The following is a 24,101-nucleotide window of genomic DNA, read 5'->3' on the forward strand; positions in this document are numbered from 1 at the left end:
CATGTGCAAACAGTTTTGGAATGTGTCCAACCTAAAGCAATACCGTAAGGATTGTTTGTGGACTTACTACTGTGCTTTCCTCCTTCGCAGTGATGCCATTAAATTCCCTTAGGTAATTTTTTTCCTGCTTCAGACAGGCTAAACATTAATTACAAAATATACACTTCACTGGAGGATGAGCTTAAAAATAAGAAAGTTGGGATAGAAAGGGAGAAAATAAATGGCCAATTGGCAAAACTGAAACAGGATAAAACCCCAGGTCTAGATGGTATGCACCCATGCAAAAATGAGAGAGGAGATAGCAGAAGCACTAGATACAAATAATCTACATAAATCCATATCCACAGGAAAAGACTGGTGGAAATCCAATGTTGTTCCTATATACAAAAAAGGGGAATAGAACAAACCTTGGAACTATAGACCAATCAGCTTAGTTTCAGTGGAAGGAAAGATACTGGAATCGGTACTAAAAGGAGCATTAGAAGAGCATCTAGAAACAGAAAATAAAACATAGCATGGATACTGAAAGGCTCAGTCATGCTTAACTAACCTGATGGGATTTTTTGAAGAGGTAACAGAAAGAGTGGATAAGGGTAATGCAGTAGATGTCATATACTTGGATTTTCAAAGAGCCTCTGATAAGTGAGTCACAACAAAGGTTAGGTTATGTGGTGTTAGGGGACAAATAGCTGAATGGATAGAAAATTGTGTAGAAAAAAATATAAAGCAGAGAGTAGGGGTAAAACATAGTTATTCAAATTGGAAGAAGGTAGAAGGCGGTGTTCCACAAGGATCACAGCTGAGGTCATTGTCACAGTTTACATTAATGAGTTGGACTTAGAACAATTAACTCAATTTGTAGAAGATACCAAATTGGGGGGGGGGGGGGGGGGGGCAGATGAGGGGTACATACAGCTTTCATCAAGGAAGTGTACAACATAATACATTATAAAACTTGCAGACTGAACAATTAACAAGTCAAATAAATCGTGAGGTGAGCCACTTTGGTAGAAAAAATAGAACATTACCTAGACCTTGGCAAATAAAAGGTATTAGGTCCAAGTACAAAGGAATAGAAGAGAACAAATTAAAAGCTGCACCATAGTTAGCAAAAATTTAAAGAAAGGACTGGTATTTAACTCTAGGGGTACAGAATTTTAAAGTACAGAAGTTGTGTTAAACTTCTGCAGGATCCTGCACAGGTCGCACTTGAGTACCATGCACAATTCTGGTCTCTATAAGAGGAAATAGAAGCACTGGAGAAAAGAGCAATAACGATTTAGCAAAACAGAAATTATAGCTATCAGGAAAGAATGAACATGTGGGTGCTTCTTTCTTTACAGAAAAGAAGACTGTGGAGACCTGTTAAAGTATTCAATATAGGTTGGATAGAACTGTTTCCATGAGTGGGGGAATCCAAAAATGGGAGGCCATAAATAAAAGATGGGGAAATGAGAAAAAATTTGATTACACAGAGGTTAACATGTGGAACTCGACTAGACAGGTATGGGAGATAAAGGAATAGAAAGATATGCCAAAAGATTGAGATCAGATGGATAAAATGACTGGAGACTTGTATAGTGAACAAACACCAGCATAACTGGTTGGGCCAAATGGCTTGCATCCATGTTGTATATTCTATATTTTTGAATGTTTCAGTATTGATAATGACAATACAAATAGGAAAAATAATGGATGCCTGAAAACCGCCCATTAATCACTTAAGGCTATGTAAATAAACTCCTGATCCCAGTATCAACAAGAAGCTACACAATTTAAGTTGTACACAATTTTGACTCCAGACATTTTGTTCTTGGCAAAACCAATAACTACATAGAGCCTCATGAGAGATGTGTTTGCGTATCTGGGGAGTCATACAACCCAGCAAGGTGTCTTATTTCATCAGGGTTAGGTACATCTCAGCTGAAGTTGGGAGTGGGGGTGGGGGGGCGCATTGTGGATACTACAATTGACCTCAGTCCCTTGGGTTAGGGAAGCAAAATATAGCCAGGTATTTGCTCTTGGTCACCATCCAGCAGCCTGTGCTTGACGTGGACCTAAAAATCTCCTGTAGTTAAACAGCCAGGCTCACATGGAAAAATGGGCACTACAACTTCATCCTTTGAAAAGGCAGCAACACCTTTTCTCCTTGGGGTGAAAGCTGGTAATAAAAGGATATATAAATCTGTCCCAATGGGCAGTAAAGAATCAGCACATGTATGGGCAGGAATGTTGATGTTTGCATTTCCACAAAGGTCAACTTCACTCTGTTTACACTCTTGCCTTCCTCTCATTAAGGCAGGTTGAGTTACACAGATGCAAGCAGCTCTCGATTACTTCACAGATAAGCCTAGCCTAAAGTGCACTGTGTACAGTACACTGATGAGCCACTTATTTAAACAGAACTTGATCTTGTGTCCAATTACACATATCAGGCAGGGAGGCTGTTTTCATCTCTTCACATCCTTCCCTTGGAGAAGAGTGTGAAGGGAGCAGTGGAAGGACTCACAGACTGATTAACAGTCTGACAGGCTACAACGTGAACCCTCTTTCTGTCTTCATACCAGTTGATACAGTAGTTAGCCCTATACAGTGGGAGGGTTTTGTGGGCTCCCATAAACCCATATAATATAGTTGGGGAGGCACTAAATCAGAGCTCCAGTCACTACTCGCAAAGGAATGGAGTTGGTTTCAAAGTTTGCACCTTCTGACTCTACCAGTAAGTCAAAGGTTCACTCCAAAAGAACAGAGATCACTAGATAGCAATCAGGAGCAGGAACCACCGGCAACTTTCCATTCCCTCCCCACAAACCACACCCCCACCACCATCTCTCCTAAAGCCTGGACATACACAGGTCATTCATGTTACTTATCAACTCTACATAGATCATTGCTCAAACTTGGGGCCCTTCCTAGTCTAAATGCTCTGTGCCACATCTGATCCATTGAGTTACACTGCAGAGTGCCTGACCTTGTGTCTGTACAAACTAGATAGATTGTGTATGTTATTAAGCATTTTAGTTTTTAAATGTTCTGCTGATATTTCAATTGTATCTAGAAGCGAAAGTCTTCCTATTACTATCTTTTCTTTTAAACTATAAATATTTCTGACATTGAGTTAGAAATGTCTGGAGAAGTTAATGCCAGCTGCAAAAGACAGCAATGAAAATAGCTATGTTATTCACAGCTATCACTCAACATGAGAGTTGCAATAGTGTAGATGGAGTCAAAAGCTGCATTTATTCAGAGCTGTCATTTTGAAAAAGTTCTTAAAAATTGGAACAAAAAGCTAGTAGCTGCAAAGTCATCTCATTGGAAGCCAATAATATTCTGGAATATTTAACAAGTGTATTGCTTTAAAAGCTGAAGTGCAGAGATCAGTTAGTAGCTGGGCCATGGGAACAGTGCAGGCACAGAGCAGTAGGGCTACTGTTCATGTGGAGGATTATTACCAACACAGCGAGGCCAAAGTGCTGTCTCCACATTGCAATTTATATGTAATTCAATACAATATCCAAAAGAGGAAGCATGGTTAACCTTCCAAGTGTGATTCTCTCATTAGAACTGATGTTCCTTCATAGTTGCTGTTGACCAGCAAGAAAAAAAGGGGAGAACAGAGAAGTCAACAGTCCAGATATGTGAAGTGCCGTACATTCACTACAACACCAGTGATGGGATCAATAACTTGTGAACTGATTTTAAAATGCTGAAATGAGATGTCAGAGTCCCATATACTTCGCAAAAGGCCCGACTGTCAACCACATGAAACTTCATTGTAAAGAAAATACATAACTGCTGAACAGATGCCAAAGTGAACGGGGGAATCTAGCAGGAAAACTGGAGACATAGCTACAGCCTGAAATTTGTTTGTGTGTTAAGAACTGAGATCTAAAAAGTATTCGCAGGGGCAGAAATAGAGCTTTATTTTTAAACCTGTGTTGAATTTGGTTTGCAGCATTTTATGACTGTAACTTTCAATTTTGTGTGTGGAGGACTCTAAGGAAATATTAACAGACTCCTGGGGAACTCCCAACTCTAAATCTTATTTTCCGAAAGCATTAGCCAAAAAAAAAAGTGCATTATACCTGAAAAAGTTTTTTCAAAAATAGCGACAAAAATAGGATATTAAGAGACCCATTTACCCTCTACTCCTCTGGTTTCAATGTTCAGAAATGCCAAATAATTAACATCCGTAAATGAAGCTTTAAAGGACTGCCAGTTAAGAGAGAGACACAATCTAACAATCCTTCAGTTTACCATCATTTGAGGTTGTGTACAATTGTCCGCTCATGCACACAGCTGGGATTACACCCAAACTAGAATGGAGTCAGTAACCAATCCTGCAGCCTTTCTCCATTCTTCCTCTGATGCCATAACAGTATTTCAAGTATTTCATTTCCCAAGGTGAAGACCCGTCAGAACTCAGTCATATTCTGAACCAATAGTAATACTGAGCTCTTCTCCCAAAATGTGCGTTTCATGAAACCATTTATTCGTGTCCAGCACAACTAAGAGGAAGAGGAAAACAAAGTTACAACAGCAATGGCCAAGCTATTTCAGTGTGTACCATCTGTTTACTTATTTAACAGGGTAAGCATTAGAATTACTTATTTAACAGGGTAAGCATTAGAGATGCATAGTGATGCAAATTGCCCAGTGATGCTGTACAACATACAAGATTTGCAGAACATCATATGTATGTACACAGGAGCTGTAATATAAGTAGCAACTTATTGTCGGCAACATGGATCAACTGCAGCCAAACCCCAGAAAAAAGATTAATATAATACAAAGTACAGTCTTTCTGCCTGATCCTCCCTACAATAAAAATGAGCTGGGATATGTAAACTGTCTTGCATGCACACATGAGCACTCATTCGGATAATAACATCTTGATTCTTATGCAAGATGTTCCTTTTTAAGGACCTGACCAAGTAACTCACCTCCTGACTCCCCAAAGCCTGTCCACCATCCAAAGGGTACAAGTCTGGAACACTCTCCATTTGCCTGGATGACAGCAGCTCTAACAACACTCAAGAAGCTCAACACCATCCAGAACAAAGCATCCCACTTGATTGGCACCCATTCCACCACCTTAAACATTCACTACCTCCAACTCATCCTTAAACATTCACTTCCGGCACAGTGGCAGTGTACCATCTACAGGGTGCATGACAGCAACCCCCAACCTCCATCTGCTGGCCTTGTCCTTCCAGGTGGTGCATGGGAACATCACCACCTGCAAGTTCCCCTCCAAACCACACACCATCCTCACTTGGAACTATATCGCCGTTCCTTCACTATCACTGGGTCAAAATCCTGGAACTCCCTAACAGCACTGTGGGCATACCCATACTACATAGGACAATGAGGGATGGGTAATAAATTCTGGCCTAGCCAGCGATGCCCACATCCCATGAAAGAATAAATTTAAAAAACATAATTAAAGGTTAATTTATTTTAATGCTTTGTTCTAAAAGCCTTAGAGTTCAAGATCAAGCACTTTACTCTTCATTCTATAACAACACATCAGTAAAAGTGCATCAGTGACTTCTTAATATTTATGTGTTTAGAAACCTAAATCTCAAATCACGCACTTCCTCCAACTATTGTGTATTCACTTGAGTTAACAGAAATAAACAGCTAAATTAGTTAGCAAGTACACATTTTCAGCCAAGTGATTTTGAGGTGGATATACTGAATAACTTTAACTACTTCACTCAGGCTAACTGCAACAAGTTAGAGGAATGAATTGTTGCACAAAATTCATGTTGCTGCGAAATCCACAGTTCAGTGTTTTACTCTTAAAATAACGTGGGACTTCAGGAGTCAACACTGCGCAATTACTGAACCACTTAATTAGTGATTTTCCTAATGGCAAATCTGACAAATTACATCATGACACAGATCTAATAATGTGTGTAGGGAGAGTGAGAGAGTCATTTTGATGTGACTGCTATTGGGAACAACTGTAGTGAATAGAGGCATCATTAAACAAGCTGGAAGTCACAGCTTTTTTTGGGTTTTTCTTTTTGACGTGCCATCACCATAAATACGAGTTCACTGTAAAGTGGCCTTACACCATAACTAACACCAAATGTTTGTTCAGTAGAGACTTCTGACTGAGACCTAATAGTGTTATCTGCTCTGTGTGACTTCCGTTAACACTTTTCAAGTCAAAATTTCTTTAAATTTGTATTTCTCAGTTACAATGCAAATCATTCCTAAAAAGGAAATCTGCACTTAAAGTGCAAATAATGGTTTACTAAACATGCTACAAGCTTCCCAGCAACAGTTAAGTCATTATATTATGTATCAGCTGAAACCATAGAACGCTTATTGTATAATGGTGAGTAAATGTCTGAGCATAATCAACGAGTGCTCACGGGCAATTTGACCAAGGATGCATCACAGGTGGCCTTTGGACTATTCCACCTCAGGGTGCCCTAACACGGGCTTTAAAAAGAATAGCACCAAAATGCATTAACAGGGAAAGAGCTATAGAGCCAAATGGCCGCTTTGAAGTGTATTTGCTGTTGTAATGTAGGCAACATGGCATCACAAATATACTGGTTGAGGGATAACTATTAGCCTGGGCACCAGGAAAACTCGCCTGCTCTTCTTAGAATATTGCCATGGGATCTTTTAGGTCGACTTGGTGGGGCCTCAATTGTCTCATTTGAAAGACAGAACCTCTAACCAAAACTGGCATTTTTATAGCACCTTTAACATAGTAAAATGTCCAAAGGTGCTTCACAGGAGTGTTATCCGTCAAAATTTATTGCTGAGATGCATAGAGAATTTAGGACAGGTGGCCAAAAGCTTGGTCAGGGTTTGTAAGGAGCAACTTAAAGGATGAGAGAGAGGTAGAGAGGTTTAGGGCTGAGGCAGCTGAAGGCACGGCTGCCAGTTGTTGAATGTTGGAAATTGAGAGCGTGGAAAGGAATTGGAGGAGTGCAGAGTTCTCGAAGGGTTGCAGGGCCAGAGATGGGGAGGGACGAGGCCATGGAGGGATTTCAACACATATCCAGACTGGGAACCAATGGAGGTCAAGTGAACATGGGTGAGGATGGATGAAGCTTGGTGAAAGTTGGGATATGGGCAGCAGAGTTTTAGTTCAGCTCCAGTGTATGGACGGTGGAAAGGGGGAGGCTGGCCAGGACAGCACTGGAATTGTTGAGTCCAGGGGAAACAAAGACATGGATGAGAGTTTCAGCAGCAGATGGACTGAGGCAGAGGTGGAAACTGGCAATATCGAAGGTGGAAGTGGTGGTCTTGCCAATGGAGAGGACATGGGGTTGGAAGTTCAGCTCAGGATCAAATAGATCACTAAGGTTGCAAATCCTTCAGTTCAGCCTCAGACAGTGGTCAGGAAGGGAGGTAGAAATGGTGATCAGGGAAACACTACTTCTAACAAAACATGACCAGTTGCAGAAGATAACTAAAGGGCACACCACATCAGTAAATACAGGATAGTCAGAGAGCGGAGGGATTGGAGACATGCCTCTAAAATTTTCGCTCCTGCCCCAGTGGTGGCACTTGTGAATCAATTAACTTGCAACCTGCATATCTGTAGTGATATAGTGCATGGAGATACAGTAAGGGGCAACACAAAACCATATTCCCCGTCCTACTAATGATCTTTCAGTTTGGTCACTCAGTGAGACATCTGAAACTGCAGGCAAGAAGCTGAGAATTAAGAAATGAGTACAAATGACTTTAACATGCAAATCTTTAATATTTTATTCATGTATAATAATTTGAAACTGAAAATGATATATCAAAACTAAAAGCTTTCTAATAAAGTTGTACACTAATGATCTGGATAAAGGCATCAGGGAATAGTCTGCAGGTTTGTGGATGACACCAGGATGAGTGGGAGTTGGGATCTTGGCTGCCAGCAGACCTACATGCAACGGGGCAACTGGAATTGGGCCCCTGTCTGGCTTTCAGTATCGACAATAAAGTATAAAGCATTTGGGCAGGGGCAATTCCGGGCATGGAATGTGGGCCGGGGCAATTCCGGGCATGGAGTGTGGGCCGGGGCAATTCCGGGCATGGAGTGTGGGCCGGGGCAATTCCGGGCATGGAGTGTGGGCCGGGGCAATTCCGGGCATGGAGTGTGGGCCGGGGCAATTCCGGGCATGCATAACTATGCCGGGGCAATTCCGGGCATGGAGTGTGGGCCGGGGCAATTCCGGGCATGGAGTGTGGGCCGGGGCAATTCCGGGCATGGAGTGTGGGCCGGGGCAATTCCGGGCATGGAGTGTGGGCCGGGGCAATTCCGGGCATGCATAACTATGCCGGGGCAATTCCGGGCATGCATAACTATGCCGGGGCAATTCCGGGCATGCATAACTATGCCGGGGCAATTCCGGGCATGCATAACTATGCCGGGGCAATTCCGGGCATGCATAACTATGCCGGGGCAATTCCGGGCATGCATAACTATGCCGGGGCAATTCCGGGCATGCATAACTATGCCGGGGCAATTCCGGGCATGCATAACTATGCCGGGGCAATTCCGGGCATGCATAACTATGCCGGGGCAATTCCGGGCATGCATAACTATGCCGGGGCAATTCCGGGCATGCATAACTATGCCGGGGCAATTCCGGGCATGCATAACTATGCCGGGGCAATTCCGGGCATGCATAACTATGCCGGGGCAATTCCGGGCATGCATAACTATGCCGGGGCAATTCCGGGCATGCATAACTATGCCGGGGCAATTCCGGGCATGCATAACTATGCCGGGGCAATTCCGGGCATGCATAACTATGCCGGGGAAATTCCGGGCAAGCATAACTATGCCGGGGCAATTCCGGGCAAGCATAACTATGCCGGGGCAATTCCGGGCAAGCAAAACTATGCCGGGGCAATTCCGGGCAAGCAAAACTATGCCGGGGCAATTCCGGGCAAGCATAACTATGCCGGGGCAATTCCGGGCAAGCATAACTATGCCGGGGCAATTCCGGGCAAGCATAACTATGCCGGGGCAATTCCGGGCAAGCATAACTATGCCGGGGCAATTCCGGGCAAGCATAACTATGCCGGGGCAATTCCGGGCAAGCATAACTATGCCGGGGCAATTCCGGGCAAGCATAACTATGCCGGGGCAATTCCGGGCAAGCATAACTATGCCGGGGCAATTCCGGGCAAGCATAACTATGCCGGGGCAATTCCGGGCAAGCATAACTATGCCGGGGCAATTCCGGGCAAGCATAACTGCAGGGCTGCATACTCAAGACTGCTGAGTGGGAGAAGAAGCTGGGAGTTACAGTTCATGAATCATTGCAGGTCCATGGCCAGTGTCTTGAGATAGTTTGAAAGAGGAATTAAATATAAAAGTAGAAGGGTAATCCTCATTTTGTACATGGCCTTAGTTCAGCCATCTCAAATATGGTGCCCGGTTTTGTTCCCTGAAATGGTGCAGAGATATCAAAGTCCTAAAATATTACGAGGAAGTTTACCAGGATGATACCAGAGACATGGGATTTCAGATATATGGAGGGATTGGAGAAGCTGGGATTGTTCTCATTACAGCAGAGGTGGTGGTAAGGGGAAACCTAATAGAGGTGTTCAAAATTATGAAAGGTCTTGATAGACTAAATAAAAAAACTGCTTCCAGTGGCAGAAGTATCCAAAGAACACAGATTTAAGGTAACTACCAAAAGAAGCAGAGGCAAGGATATTTTATTAATTTATTTTCCACAGTGAGATCTGGAGTCCACTGCCAGAGAGGGTAGTGGTCACAGATTCAATAGTAATTTACAAAAGGGAATGAGACAAATATTTGAAGGGGAAGTAAGGAGAAACTTTCATGTGGCAAAATGGTTCAGTAACTAGAGGTCACGGATTTAAAATATTTGGCAAAAGAATTAGAGATGACATGAGACACAGAGTTTTATTAAGATTTGAATATACTACCTGAAAGGGTAATGGAACAGGTTCCATAGGGACTTTAAAAGGCAGTTGGACATTTACTTGAAGAGAACTAATTTGCAGAGTAAAGGAACTAAATTGGACAGCTTTTTCCAAAGGGTCAATATGACAGGTTGAATGGTTACCTTCTGTGCTATAGGATTATGATCAGAAGTTAGGAAAGCATAGAATTAGACCAGGAAGTAATACCACCCAGACAACTATTGACCTTTGGAATAGGTTGCCTATATGTGTCATGAATGCGGATTCGCTGCAACCCTTTAAAAGGGATTTGAACATGAAGGTGGGCGATATCAGTCACCAAAGTCTCCTGGAGCTTATTTGACTGCATTTTTGATCGGAGAGGAATTTCCCAAAGGTTTTTTTCCAATATTAGCACAAAGTTTTCATTCTGGCTTCGTGTTTTTCCCAGGAGATTGTCTCTCTCAAGGATGGACTGATTTTTGTGTAGGTTGTACCATGTTGGGATGGGACCTGCTTCATGGGTTACCTGGTCTTTGTTTGCCTTTTTTATATCTCTAAGTAAAAAGATTAAATATACTATAGTGCAGTACAATAGCACTCCAAGTTCCACTGAAATAATTCTCTTACAGGTACAGTATGGCAACATTCACAGTCTCTAAAAAACTTACAATTACCAATTGCTGCAATGATTTTTTTTTAATACCAGAGTTTCTAAACAACTTACTTAGTATTCAATGTGATTCTTCATGTCCTTCAACTGGATTTTAAAAAATAAATAATTCATATTGTTCAGCCTCATTGGAGCTAGCGCATGACACAGTGTCTTGTATAAATGCAATTCTTTTTCTAATGAGTCTCTGTTTATAGCAGCAGTACATCACTGTTTATTTTGTAAATGGCATGAACGTTCCATGATTTGAGTGCCAGGGTGTGGATGTATGTGGAATATTATAAATAAAGAAACAGTTAAGCTTCAGTTTAGTATTTTGTTGCATCTTTCCTGTGTCTTCTATAAATAATAAGTGTCCTGGGACCGAGTGCTTCAGCCATCTGTTATGCGATTTGTGCCTTTACTTTGCATGATACACATGGAAGAACGTAGGTTAGCAGCTGGTTAGTAATGTGGTATTCTATAACAGTAACAGTGCAGCATGTGGCAGGTGCCTGTGGCTTTTTTTAACTCTATTATCTTTAACAAACAGAGAAACATCCTCTTAACACTAAAACAAATCATACCATTCCTACAAATCAAGCGCTAACTTGGCTGCAGTTCCACTACAATCGATGAGCTGAATCCCTGATCAACATGAATTCTTTGTTGGCCTCTCAGTTTGTGCTAATGAGGTTCTCTCTCCATTTAACCATTTATAGGATCCAAGTAGATGACTATAAATTATTTAAATATATTTGTTACTTCTGTTTCTCGATTTTGCCCCTTCCTTTACTAAAGCAGTATCTCACACTAGGCTAATTTTGCAACAGTGCCTACAGCCCTTTACTGATGGGTGCTACTAGACAGTGAGAGTTAACAGCCTTTTCCACCATATGCAGCATCACAGCAAAGAACATTCCTACTCAGCTGCTGTTCCTATACACGTACTTTTTTTAAAGTGCGGGGGCGGGGTAAACACAAGGATATCTCCAACCATTTTCTGGTCTTCCTTGCCACTCACATTCCCCTACCTCCTTCTAAGTACACATCCTTGGGAAAAGCTCTTCCCAGGTTACTCATACTTTCAAATTCTCAAGCGTCTGATCCAATCTTTCGCTACGGAATCACTACAGTGCAAATCTTGGCAGCTTTTATTTCTGCCCTCCTCCTTATGTTTTCCCTAGTAGGTCAATTGTCAGGCCTGCCCAGTCTCACAGCTGAGATCAGCTAATTTAGAAAAGTATTTAATCTGGGATATTGTCATGGTGCAATAGCTATCAGAGCTCTTCAGATTTGATCTAATGTGGCACTTGTACATCCTATAACGGTTGAGAGGCATTTTAAATAAGCAAAATCTGAAATGGAATTTGTTCTAATGTCACGACAATACTTTATTTCCTCTTTCCACATTCACTCTATACAAGGTGAATACAGCCTGTTTAGCTGGGTATCCATCCGTAGAATTTAGTTCAAAATACTATACTTTTTCAGAAGACGATGGTATAAATTGATTCCTTTATTTAGAAGCTATTTGGAGCGACTCTGTGCATACACAATCGGACCTCCTGTCTGTTGTGGTCATTTGATCTCCAGCTCAACAATAAATGTGCAATTCAAATATAATACTGCATTCAGGGAGCAGCTAAAACCCACCGACAGGCTGCCTTTATCTTTGATGTACAAAGTGAATTATCCAGTATTACACTTCAATAGCTCACTGGGCTAGATTACAATAGCAGCACAACCACTGTCGAAACAAGACTTGGGACATAGCCAATTGAAAGTCAGTGTGCAAATTAATCCCTGACTGACAATTGATTGCATAATAATAATTTGTAATGTTCTGTTTCCAGGCAGCGCAGTGTTTGATGACAAGCCTGAACTGTTTAATGCAATCAGATACAAATACAGGCCTGTGGGAACACTGGACTCAATGTATAATCTTTGTTCCTATAAGACTGTAAATTATAGCTGTAAATGTGAAGTTCAGGAGTCATCACTTCTTTCCAATGTTATAAATATCTGGGAGAGCTGCAAGAATGCTCATTGGAAGTATGCACAGTACCATTGTACTTACTGATCTGCCCAGGGTACACAATAGCTTCCAGAGAAGAGCATTCATAATAGCATTCTGCTGGAGGTTCCAGCTTCCAGTGTTTGATGCCCCTGATCTGGGCCTGCCACGAGGGATTATCTACATCATCAATCTAAAGGAAAATATAACAAGTTATTAAATCATTTTCACATCAAATGTAAGGAACACAGATGATTAAAGCCTAAAGGCCGTAATCTCTACATAGTAACAGGTCAGAAAGCTCAAGATTATAGGCTTGGGGCTAAGCCTATAACAGTAATGTGAAGCAGATGAAAGAAAATAAACTCATGTGATGCATTCACAATCTAGATGTTTGCAATTGTTTGAAACCTAACACGGCTTCAGAAAGTTGGAGTGCAATTTGGGTGTGAAGGCCCAAACTGACTCAAACACAGATAAACAAGACCCACTCCTCCAAGAACCCCTCTACATCATTCTGGTGTCAAGCCAGGCCCAAACTCTACATTAAGGCTACATCTGCGTACTAACTACTTCAGACCAACAGCTATTGTGTAAATGCACCACTAAAACCCATTCACTAAACAGATATTAAAGAAGAACTGAGGAATTTTTTAAAAAGAGATTCATGCACATTCATCTTCAAGATGAAACTCTTTCATATGAACATACAAATTTGGAGCAGGAGTAGGACATTTGGTCCCTTAAGCCTGCTTTGCCATTTGATAAGATCATGGCTGATCTGATTGAGGCCTCAAACTCTACTTTCCTGTCTACCCTCATAACCTTTGACTCTTTCCACTTAACCTTGCTGGAGATCAAACTTCATTGTACTTTCCTCCTACTCTGGGAATATGGCATTTTAAGTCTTAAGACCAGCAATATAATTAAATGGGCTTTATACAAGGACACTATTAGAAAGATGTAAAATGATTTAAAAATGTCAATCCAAGCATTCCTACAGCAAAGGAGAAAGGAAAATCTGAATCTTGTCTCAATGAACAGCAGACAGCCTGGAAACACAAGAGCAGCAAATTAAAACATCCACCCCTTGGGAACAGGATAAACATTTGGCCTAAGCACTTACTGTATTATAAACAGAATAGTGCAAAGGCAAAGATTTGAAGCCAGGTAAATGCCTAAAATTGTGGCCACAGATAAATGTGTAACCCATGTATTTGTACCTACATATTATGTAAGCACATGCCCAGGCTGTATTATAGTACAAGAATAGAACCCATTTTCCCTTTAAGGATTCTTTAAGTCCAGAGCCATGCAGTTGCACAGAGGACAGGAACAGATCACTCCAGCACTTGTGTTGTTCTCTTGGATTGGAGCATGTTCTTGAGGTGGTTGGAGTCTGGGAACCAGGTTGTGTTATTTTCATAACCAAACTGGGCAGCTTAATAAAGATTATTACAAAAACCATGGATCATAAGGGAAATTACAGTCAGCAGATTAACAACCTTTTATTGTAACAGTAATCACTAAGTGAATATAAAAATAGATGTGATGTTGAATTTGTGCAAGGCATTGGTTAGGGCACAGAATGGAGTATTATGTGCAGGAGCATATTTCAGCCCTGGAAAGGCTATAGCAATGAATCAAAAGATTAATACCAGGAATTAAATGCTATATGAGGAAAAGTTCAAAACATTGGGGCTTTTTAAAATTGGGACAAAGAAGCTTAAGAGGGGATCTAACAAAGATTTTCAAAATCATGGAAAGTTTTGAAAGGGTAGTAGAAAACTTATTCCCACTGATTGATAAATCAGTAATAAAGGTGACACAAAGTTAGGACTATCACCAGAAGAATGAAGGGTAAATTTTAAAGAATGTTTTTCTCATAGAGGCCTATTAAAATGTAAAACAAGTGGCTACTGAATCAAGGAATACAATAACAGTTGAAAAGAAAAGTGGCTTTGTATTTGAAATGGAAAATTATAAAATGAAACAGGGAAAGGGAAGAGAAATAGGGTTAGAGCAGATAGTTCCTACTGCAGAGGTAGTACTGAGCCCAATCTCTTCTTTTGTACTGTTATTCTATGAAGTATGCTTAACATGCTTTTTATTTTAGTCTTTGTCGATTGAAAATTATTTTTAAAATTGGTTTTATTAGAATATGCAGTGATGATAACATTATAGAAGAACTGGCTCAACAGCATTGTGAAATGGAAGACATAGGAGAGATGATCTCTACGTCATGTCTTTGGAGAAGTTTCTTTCAATGAGTACACAGGACTCCCTGTATGTTGTGGATTCCCCATCAGTACGAGTTCCATTGGCACAGCAGACCCACAAGAGGTGGTGACACAGTGATGGACAGTCAGGGGGAATGGCCCTGGGAGTCTTCAACAATGATTCCTGACCCCAAAACCCCACTTCTGACCAGACCTTATGACGGAAGCAAAGTTCTTTGATGGAGCAGCTGAAGACGTTGGGATACTACCCTGAAGAATTCCTGTGCCTGGCTGAGATAATTGGCTTCCAATGACCACATCCATCTTCTTTTGTGCTAGGTATGACTCCAGCCAGTGAAGGCTTTCCCGACCCCCACTGGCATTCTTTCTAGAGGGATAGAATTGAAAAGCAGAGAAACTATGCTCAACTTGTAACGAACCTCTGTTAGACCACACCAGGAATGGTGCAGACCCACAAGAGCTGGTGACAGTGGGGAACGGCCCTGGGAGTCTTCAACAAAATGTCCAATTGCCTATTTGGCCACCCATCAGCCTCTCTTTTTAAGAGAAAAGAGAGCCAGTCTGTTTCTCCTATACTGATAGACATAACTTTGCATTTCTGTAACATCTCTAAATCTTTTTTGTACCCTCTCCAGTGACCCTAAATATTTTTTATAATCTGGCAACCAGACCCCATGAAGTCTCATGGCTCTTAAGAACATAATAAATGGGAGCAGACCCTCAAGCCTGCTCCACCATTCAATAAGATTGTGGCTGTTCCCAATGTGGCCTTAATTCCACTTTCCTATCTGCTCCCATTAACCTTTGATTCCCCGATCAATCAAAAATCTGTCTAACTCAGCCTAGAATATATTTAATGACCCAGCCTCCACTGCTCTCTTGGGAAAATAATCCCACAGATTAATGACCCTCTGAAGAAATTCCTCATCCCCACACAAACGTCTTAAATGGGAGGCCCCTTATTTTAATACTGTACGCCATAGTTCTAGATTCCCCCATGAGGAAACATCCTCTCAGCATCTAGCTTGTCAAGCCCCCACAGAATCTTATGTTTCAAAAGATCACTTCTCATTCTTCTAAACTCCAATGGGTTTAGGCCCAACCTGCTCAACCTTTCCTCAACAGACAAATCCTTCATCCCTGAATAAGCCTAGTGATCCTTCTCTGAACTGCTTCCAATGTAACTATGTCCCTCTTTAAGTAAGGTGACCAACAATGTACACAGTACACTAGGCATAGTCTCACCAATGCCCTGTATAGTTGTAGCAAGACTTCCCTACCTCTATACTCCACCACACCCCGCCCCCCGCAATAAAGGCCAACATTCCATTTGCCTTCCTAATTACTTGCTGTACCTGCATGCTGACTTTTTGAGATTCATGTACAAGGACACCCAGATCCCTCTGTACTGCAGCATTCTGTATGTCTCACCATTTAAATAATATTCTGCTTTTCTATTCCTCCTGCCAAAGTGGAAAATCTGACATTTTCCCACATTACACGTCATCTACCAAACCTCTACCCACTCACTTCACCCATCTATATCCCCTTGCAGACTCAGGTCAAACATGGGCATGGAAACCTTCTACTGATTATCACCTACCACCCTCCCTCAGCTGAAGAATCAGTATTATCCATGTTAAACACCACTTGGAAGAAGCACTGAGGGAAACAAGGGCACAGCATGTGCTCTCTGAATAGGAGAGCTTCACGTCCATCATCATTAGTGGCTAGGTAACATCACTACTGTCCGAGCTGGCCAAGTCCTGAGGATATACCTGTCAGGCTGGGCCTGTGTCAGGTGGTGAGAGGACCAACAGGAGGGAAAAACCTCCTCACCAATCTACCTGTTGCAAAAGTATCTGTCCATGACAGCATTGGTAGGAGTGACCACCCCACAGTTCTTGTGGAGACAAAGTTGCATCTTCACACAGAGGATATCCCCCATCATGTTGTGTGGCTCTACTACAGTAATTGGATAGATTCAGAACAGATTTAGCAGCTCAAAGCTAGACATCGTTGAGGCACTGTGGAGGCATTAGCAGTGGCAGAATTGTATTCAACCACAATCTGTATTCTCATGGCCTGGCACATCCCTAACTCTACCACGGCAATCAAACCAGGGGTTCACCTTGGCACAGTAAAGAGTATAGTAGAGAAAGTCAGGAACAGCAGCAGGTGCACTAAAAAATGAGGTGCAAACCTAATGAAGCTACAATACCAGACTACATGCATGCTTTAGAGACAACAGACATAGATAAGGTTAAGCATGAGCTCACCACCATCAGGGTTGGCATCTACTATGATACAATTAATTCTACAGGATATTGTGAAATGGCTGACCACATTTGATGTGGCAAAGGCTATGGGCCAAGACAACATTCCAGTTGTGGTGCTGAAGACCGAACTAGCCTTGCCTCTAGCCAAGCTGTTCCAGTACAGCTACAACACTGGTATCTACCTCAATGTGGAAAGTTGCCGAGATATGTTGTGTCTACAGAAAGCAGGACAAATTCAATCGCCCAGTTATCGCGCCATCACCCTACCTGCAATCAAAAGTGATGTAAGGTGTCGATGACAGTGCTATCAAGTGGCACTTACCAATGACCTGCTAAATTCCTCCCAATCTTGCTCATCTAATGCTATCAGAGTAATCCTCTATTCTCTCCTCCCTCATATGCTTATTGAGTCTACTCTGGAAAGCACCTATACTATTTGCCTCAACCACTCCCTGTATTAGTCAGTTCCATATTCTCACCATTCTTGAAGTAAACAAGTTTCTTCTGAATTCCCCATTTGATTTCTTGGTGATCATATTACATTGATGGCCTCTAATTTTGCTCATCCCTAAAAGTGGAAAGCTCTGTGTCAACTCCATCAAAACGTTTCATAATTTTTAAAGAACTCTATTAGGTCACCCGTCAGCTTCTTTTTTTAAAAGAAAAGAGGCCCAGTCTGATCCTTCTTTCTTGATAGGCATAATCTTGCATTTCTAGTAACAGCTCTGCAAATCTTTCTTTGCACACTTTCCAGGGCCTCCAAATCCTTTTCATAATATGACAACCAGGACAGTTCACAATATTCCAGATGTGGTCTAACCAGGGTTCGCTACAAGTTGACATAGTTTCAGTACTTTTCAATTCTATCCCTCTAGAAATAATGCCACTGGGGATCAGGGAAAAGCTCTTCACTGGCTAGAGTTATAACCAGCACAAAGGAAGAAGGATGTGGCCATTAGAAGCCAAACATCTCAGCTACAGGACTTCTTCAGGGTAGCGTCCCAACATCTTCAGCTACTGCATCAAAGAACTTTCCTTCCATCATAAGGTCAGGTCAGAAGTGGGGGTGTTCGCTGATGATTGCACAGAGTTCAGTACCATTCCCCCGTCCTCAGACACTGATGTAGTCTTTGTCCATATGCAACATCCAGCCTTGGGCTAATAAGTGGCAAATAACATTCATGCCACACAAGTGCCAGGTAATGACCATCACCATCAAGAGACAATTTAACCATCTCCCCATGACATTCAACAGCATTATTATTGCTGAATCCCTCATCATCTCCCATATCCTGGGAGCTACCACTGATCAGAATTTTAACTGGGCCAGCCATATAAATACTGTGGCTACAAGAGCAGGTCATAGACTGGATATTCTGCAATAAGTGACTCACCTTGACTCCCCAAAGCCTGTCTACAAGCCACAAGTATGGTGGAATACTCTCTATTTGCCTAGATGAGTGCAGCTCTAATAACATTCAGAAGCTTGATACCATCCAGGGCAAAGAAGGCAGACTGATTGGCACCCCATCCACCATCTTAAACATTCACCACTGGCACACTGTGGCTGTAGTGTGTACCATCTATGAGATGTACTGCAGCAACTCAGCAAGGTTTCTTTGACAGCTTCTTTCACAGCACCTCCCAAACTGTCAACTTGCAGTGAGAAGGACAAGGGGAGCAGGTACTTGGAAACAATACCATCAGCATGTTCCACTCCAAGTCACAGATAGTTCTGACTTGGAAATATATTGCCATGTTTCAGTACTGTGAGAGTACTGTCACCATAGGGAGTTTAGCACTTCAAGAAAGCAGTTCACCACCACCTTCTCCAGGTTAATTAGAGATAGGCAATAAATGCCAAAGAAATATATTTACATCCTTCCTTGCATTCACCCATCTAAGAAAATCTCAAAACTGCACCTTCAAACTCCTAATCTTGGAGCCTCTGGCCCTCCATTTGCCTTCAATCTGCTCACCACCTCCTCACCTCCATGTCTAATACCATTGACCCCAGCAAAATCCTTACCCTCTCCTGTCTCAGTTATTCCCCCAGTATGACCCCATCTTCAAACCCTCAAGGTCAAGAGATTTAGACTTGAGTGTATGTGGCACACAACTGTTTAAGCCTTCCCTCACCAGATACGGCTGGAGCAAATCAAGTAAAATCGCTTCTACTCCAAGGTCATCCTAGAGAGCAGATAACTACAATCTTTTTAAATCCTTCTCTCCTGTCCTTTCTACCCTTGGCTCCAACAAAGTCTTTGGAGCTCACACGTCTCTTTGTCACCATGATTCAGATGCTCTGTTCAGCTACTTTTGCTACTTCTCCCCTTCCCTATGCCCATCAAGCCAAAGCACTCCCAGACTCTAGTCCTGAATCTATCATTCTCTAGCTTCCCTCCTTTCTCACATCATGCCCTTGCTGAGCTTATCCTGTTCCTGAGATACACTTCCTGTTCCCTTTATCCCATTCCCACTAAAATGCTGATCACCTAGCCCTCACACTGACATTGCTAATGGTTCCCTCTCCTTTGGTACTGTGCCCGTTTTCAAAACTGTCATCATCACCCCAAACCACCCCTGCCTTTGGTCCCATTTTCCTTACAAACTCCTGCTTGATCTTCCAATATAAAATTTTCTTTCCTATGTCGAGTGTTGTCATCTCCCAAATCTGTGTCCATCTTTCCTGCAACTCCTTTTTATCCAATCAGGTTTCAGTTTCTGATAAGAAATGGACCCATTCAAAAGTCACAAATGACATCCTGTGACTGTAGCCGTGACGTGTTAGCCCCTCTTGTCTTCCTCACCCTCTCTGTAGCCATTGACCATTTTCTCCATTGCCTCTCTTCCACTGCCCAACTCAATGCATCTGCCTTCATTTTGCTTTATTCTTGCCTATTGGCCAGAATTATGGGCTGAAGCCCTGGAGTGGATTTGACTGCAAGAAAACTAACCGAGCCAAACATGTGCACATCTGTGGCAGTACTGACCTTTCCACAAGTGTCAATCCTCACTCTATACTAGTAACAGCAGATAACTGCTATATAATCTACTGGATTGCTATCCTATAGACAAGTTATATGTATGGCAAAGAAAAATGCTTGTGCAAATGGCATTTAAATTGGAACAAATGTGTTAAATAAAACAAGATGCTTTCTTTGTAAGTTGTTAAAGGAGTGTATTCTGTAGCATTTTATCAGAATCCTTGAATTCCCTTAGTTATTGGTGTCTCCCAATCATATATGTTTGCATTAAAGGAAAGTTTCTATTGACATAAAGCGCTACGATATCTCAAGTACCTTAGTTCATCAGCTACAATGAATTACTGGGAAGGACAGTAAGTTTTGACATGAAGACAAATTCCAAATTTTAGGGTCAGATTGGTGTATGACAAGGTGCATTAGAATTTCCACATGACTGGGTGGCCCATAGCAAGCAGTCCCCATTCAGGTTTCACAACACAAAATGTTCCTAAACTGTCTCTAATCTGCAGTTCTAAAGCCCAAGGTGCAGCTGCAAAACAAAGGAGATGCCCCAGTTTGTGTAGACATTTTACATTTTAGCACGAGAGATTATGCAGCAATTCGACAGAACAAATGAGCAGTCACTGTTTCTCACTCTTACGTGCATGTGGGCTCCATGCCCTGGTACTCCCATGAATATCCAATCCATTTTACTAGATTCGGAAATGGCTGGGATAAAATATGGTCGTTTGTAGTGCTGTCTCAGGATACTTGCCGCACTGGAATCACAGTTACTCCTGTGAAATGAAAATAGAGTTAACAATTATCAAATGGAACTGGCAACTGACTTCCCTCCCTCTGCTGCCACACCCACCACAGCTCCTCACCCCACACACATTCTTAAAGGCTGCTTGCACATAGTAACATAGGCCGGTACCAAAGGAAGGAGGTGGGGGGGGGAGACCGAGGAAGAGGGGTCCGGGGATGGGGTGGGGAGAGGGGAGGGAGGAGTGTCCGGGGACAAGGACGGGGATTTGGCGCGGGGGAGGGGGAGGGGGGGGGGGGGGGGGGGGGGGAGAGGGGGCGGGGGGCACAGGGGAAGGTGAGGAATTGGGGCTGGGGGAAGAGTCAGGGTTACACAATTCACACATAGGTCTGTGTGTCAGGTATTCCACAAGGTCCTGATACGCATCTTCAGTCATATGTTCAGTCTCCATGAATCCGGAGACCAGAAAATTTGGCCCTCTTTTTTTAGTCGAAACTAAACTGTATCCTGTGTAAATTACATCTTAATACTTACTACAAACACCAGCATCGTACTGCAGATAACATATCCCAGGGAACAGCAAGTTCCTGTTGGAACATATATTCTATTTTAAACAATTGGTGCTACTGGAGTATTTAATTTTGCCACCGCTATTACTGATCCTGTGTTTCAACTTGGAAAGAATGATCAAGAAATGGGGCAGATTTCCTTCATTATCTGAATAACTTTTTAAAACAATATTGTCTATGCATTGTAGCGCCAGCTTATTTGCTATGAATAATCACCTGGAACTTCAAAAATTCTGTCCTAATCCACAATTCCCATTTTAGTATGGGTTCTTAACTCTCTCTCTCCTCCCCCCTTCCCCCTCCAGGAGCTGCCCAACCTGAGTGTTTATAGCATTTTCTGTTTTTCTTCCACTTACCTACATATTACATTGGCCCTTTTTCAATGCTGAGGCCAAGGGAAAATTATATAAAACAGCTAGGGCAAAACAGAGTATATACTGCTGTGACCTTGTACAGTGAGTACAGATGCCAACAATATAAAGTCTGAAATTCCAATCGCCTGCTGTTCAATAAACAGGCAATTCTAATGAAAAAGAATCAGTACCAGCTTGCAACATCAAAACAGAGCTTTGTGTTAAATTACAAGTCTACGCCCTGATTTCCTCTCCTGTCAATAAGTTGGAGCATTCACACTTGTAGCTGCGCCCCAAAACATGATTCATACTACATTTAATACAAAATTTTTAGATAGAATATTCCTCAGTAACTCACCTTCCAGAATGAGTCCACAATACCAAAACCAAGGTTTGCCATCGACTCAAAAACAATGTCATTCATGCAATATAAAAATTCTTGGATGGTTGGCAGATTACAGGTTATGGTCCTCTTGTTGCTAAATAATTGCTTTCAAGCGCCAGCTGTTGTCTTCCTGCCTTGCAATCCCTGTTCCTTAGATCACTTCTAAAGCTGTCCCCTGTAGCTTATGAATCTTCCTTTCATTTCACTTCAGTCCAGATTGCTCACTTTCCGTTCTCCTTATTAGGTGAACCGTTTTAGGTTAATTTTTCCCTCTTAACTCTAATCTCAATGATCTGATAAAGAATCTGCCTTGTTGATTCTGCTCCTCCATTATGACTTGACATCAGCAGACTACTGCCTCCACTGCTTTATGGACTACAATCAGAATGTCGATTTTATGATATCATCCCATCATCCTTCAAACTTATCACCTTCGAATGTTATTTCTAAAATCTCACTCTCAGTCCACCTTTCCTTCGGAATTTAAATGTGCTTGCACGCATCTGATCCCCAAGATGATCTCCAACTTTCAAATGGCTGTTCAATTGTCCTTACATTTCATCCTTGCTAAAGCTATGTGAAGCTATTGCTAATTTCCAAATCATTCATCACCTTGAAAGTTGTAATTAATTCACTGTTATCAGTATGGGTAATGGCAGATCCATAGGTTTTGGTGAATCATCACCACCACACTCTTACACTTCTCTGTACTTCAGAACAAGTTGCTATCATATGCTGTCTAACTCAAATTATTATTCAATGCTGGCCAAAGTTTCCTTTACATTCACTCCAATTAACACTGTAGTTGATGATTTAACCTGCCCCCTTTCCTGTTAAATGGAGGGCTCTCCAAGGCCCTGTTCATTTACTGCTCTCCATGTTCCTACAATCTTCAGCCTCCAATGTCCATGAGTGATACCACCAAATCATGACTTATCTCTCATGCCCTTTCCCACCTTATCGTGGCCATTGCATTTTTATTTCCCTCATGGAAGAAGAAGCTTGGATTACTGACTTGCAATCCACTGTCCTCCCTCAACTGTGTGTACTTCTTCCCCCAACCATGCAAGGAAAATGAAATTGCTGAATTGTTACACACCATCCAATGTACCAAGGTTTGGCATTGCTGTGCATGCGAGCACGGCCAGCCTCCATACTGAAAACATCCCCCAAGTTCAGAAACTCGGTGTCGTAGGGGAAGAACTGGCACTCGCTGCCGCTGTTGTCCAGGGCTCGGCTGTCGTTGTCGTAGATCCGTGTGAAGAATTCGAAGCTGAAGACCTCCCTGGCCGACCAGTTCCTCTGACCGTCCTCCACCACCACTGGCTGCATGGAGTAGGCGTAAGCCCGCAAGAACTCCTCATGGCTCAGGTTGCTCTTCCTGTCCACACCGGTGATGTTGTGGCAGACTCGGCAGTCCAAGGGCCGGCGGAAGGGATTGTGCAGCTCGGGGAAGCCAAGCACGCACATCTGCCTGTCGGCCGAGAGGCCGCGGAGCCAGAACCAGAGGCGGAGGGCGGGCTGGGGGAGCGGGGCGCAGAGCAGCAGTAGCAGCAGCAGGAGGAGGAGAGCGATGGAAGGCCTCAGGCCGCGCCGGGGGGAGCGGCACCGGCCCCGGGAGAGGCCCAGCAGCTTCTGCACCGACGCGAGCCTCGCAATGTCCCGCTCGCTGAGCCCGGAGCGCAGGGCCAGGGCCACCAGCGCCACAACCTCCTCCCGACTCAGTTTCCGAGCCGCCGCCATATCACTGACCCCACTGGGTGGAGGGGTCGGGGGTCAGAGTTCACCCTGCAAAACAAAAATGGTCCAATCACCGTGGATACGAGAAAAACAGCGGGTGCGCAGGCTCCTAGTCCGCCTTTAAATTCATCCTTTACCGCCTATTTATGGCCCGAATATAATGATCACAGACGCTTTCCCGGTGCGGAAATCAGTATTACATCCACACACCATCTGTAAATCACATTG

At 42.7% G+C, this 24,101-nt stretch overlaps 1 protein-coding gene across 1 annotated transcript; it reads right to left on the reverse strand.

Annotated features, from left to right (window-relative positions):
- Window positions 1-1,792: 1,792 nt before the first annotated feature.
- Window positions 1,793-24,013, reverse strand: LOC144681967 (bifunctional arginine demethylase and lysyl-hydroxylase JMJD6-like). Its single transcript, XM_078544148.1, has 4 exons — window positions 23,233-24,013; window positions 20,722-20,857; window positions 12,639-12,768; window positions 1,793-4,508 (listed from the first exon to the last, which is right to left on the reverse strand). Exons 1-4 carry the CDS (start codon window positions 23,874-23,876, stop codon window positions 4,423-4,425), a joined length of 996 nt encoding a protein of 331 aa, XP_078400274.1. The 5' UTR covers window positions 23,877-24,013; the 3' UTR covers window positions 1,793-4,422.
- Window positions 24,014-24,101: the final 88 nt, after the last annotated feature.

The sequence above is a fragment of the Cetorhinus maximus genome, chromosome 6, assembly GCF_964194155.1.
Source record: "Cetorhinus maximus chromosome 6, sCetMax3.hap1.1, whole genome shotgun sequence".
Lineage (NCBI taxonomy): Eukaryota > Metazoa > Chordata > Chondrichthyes > Lamniformes > Cetorhinidae > Cetorhinus > Cetorhinus maximus.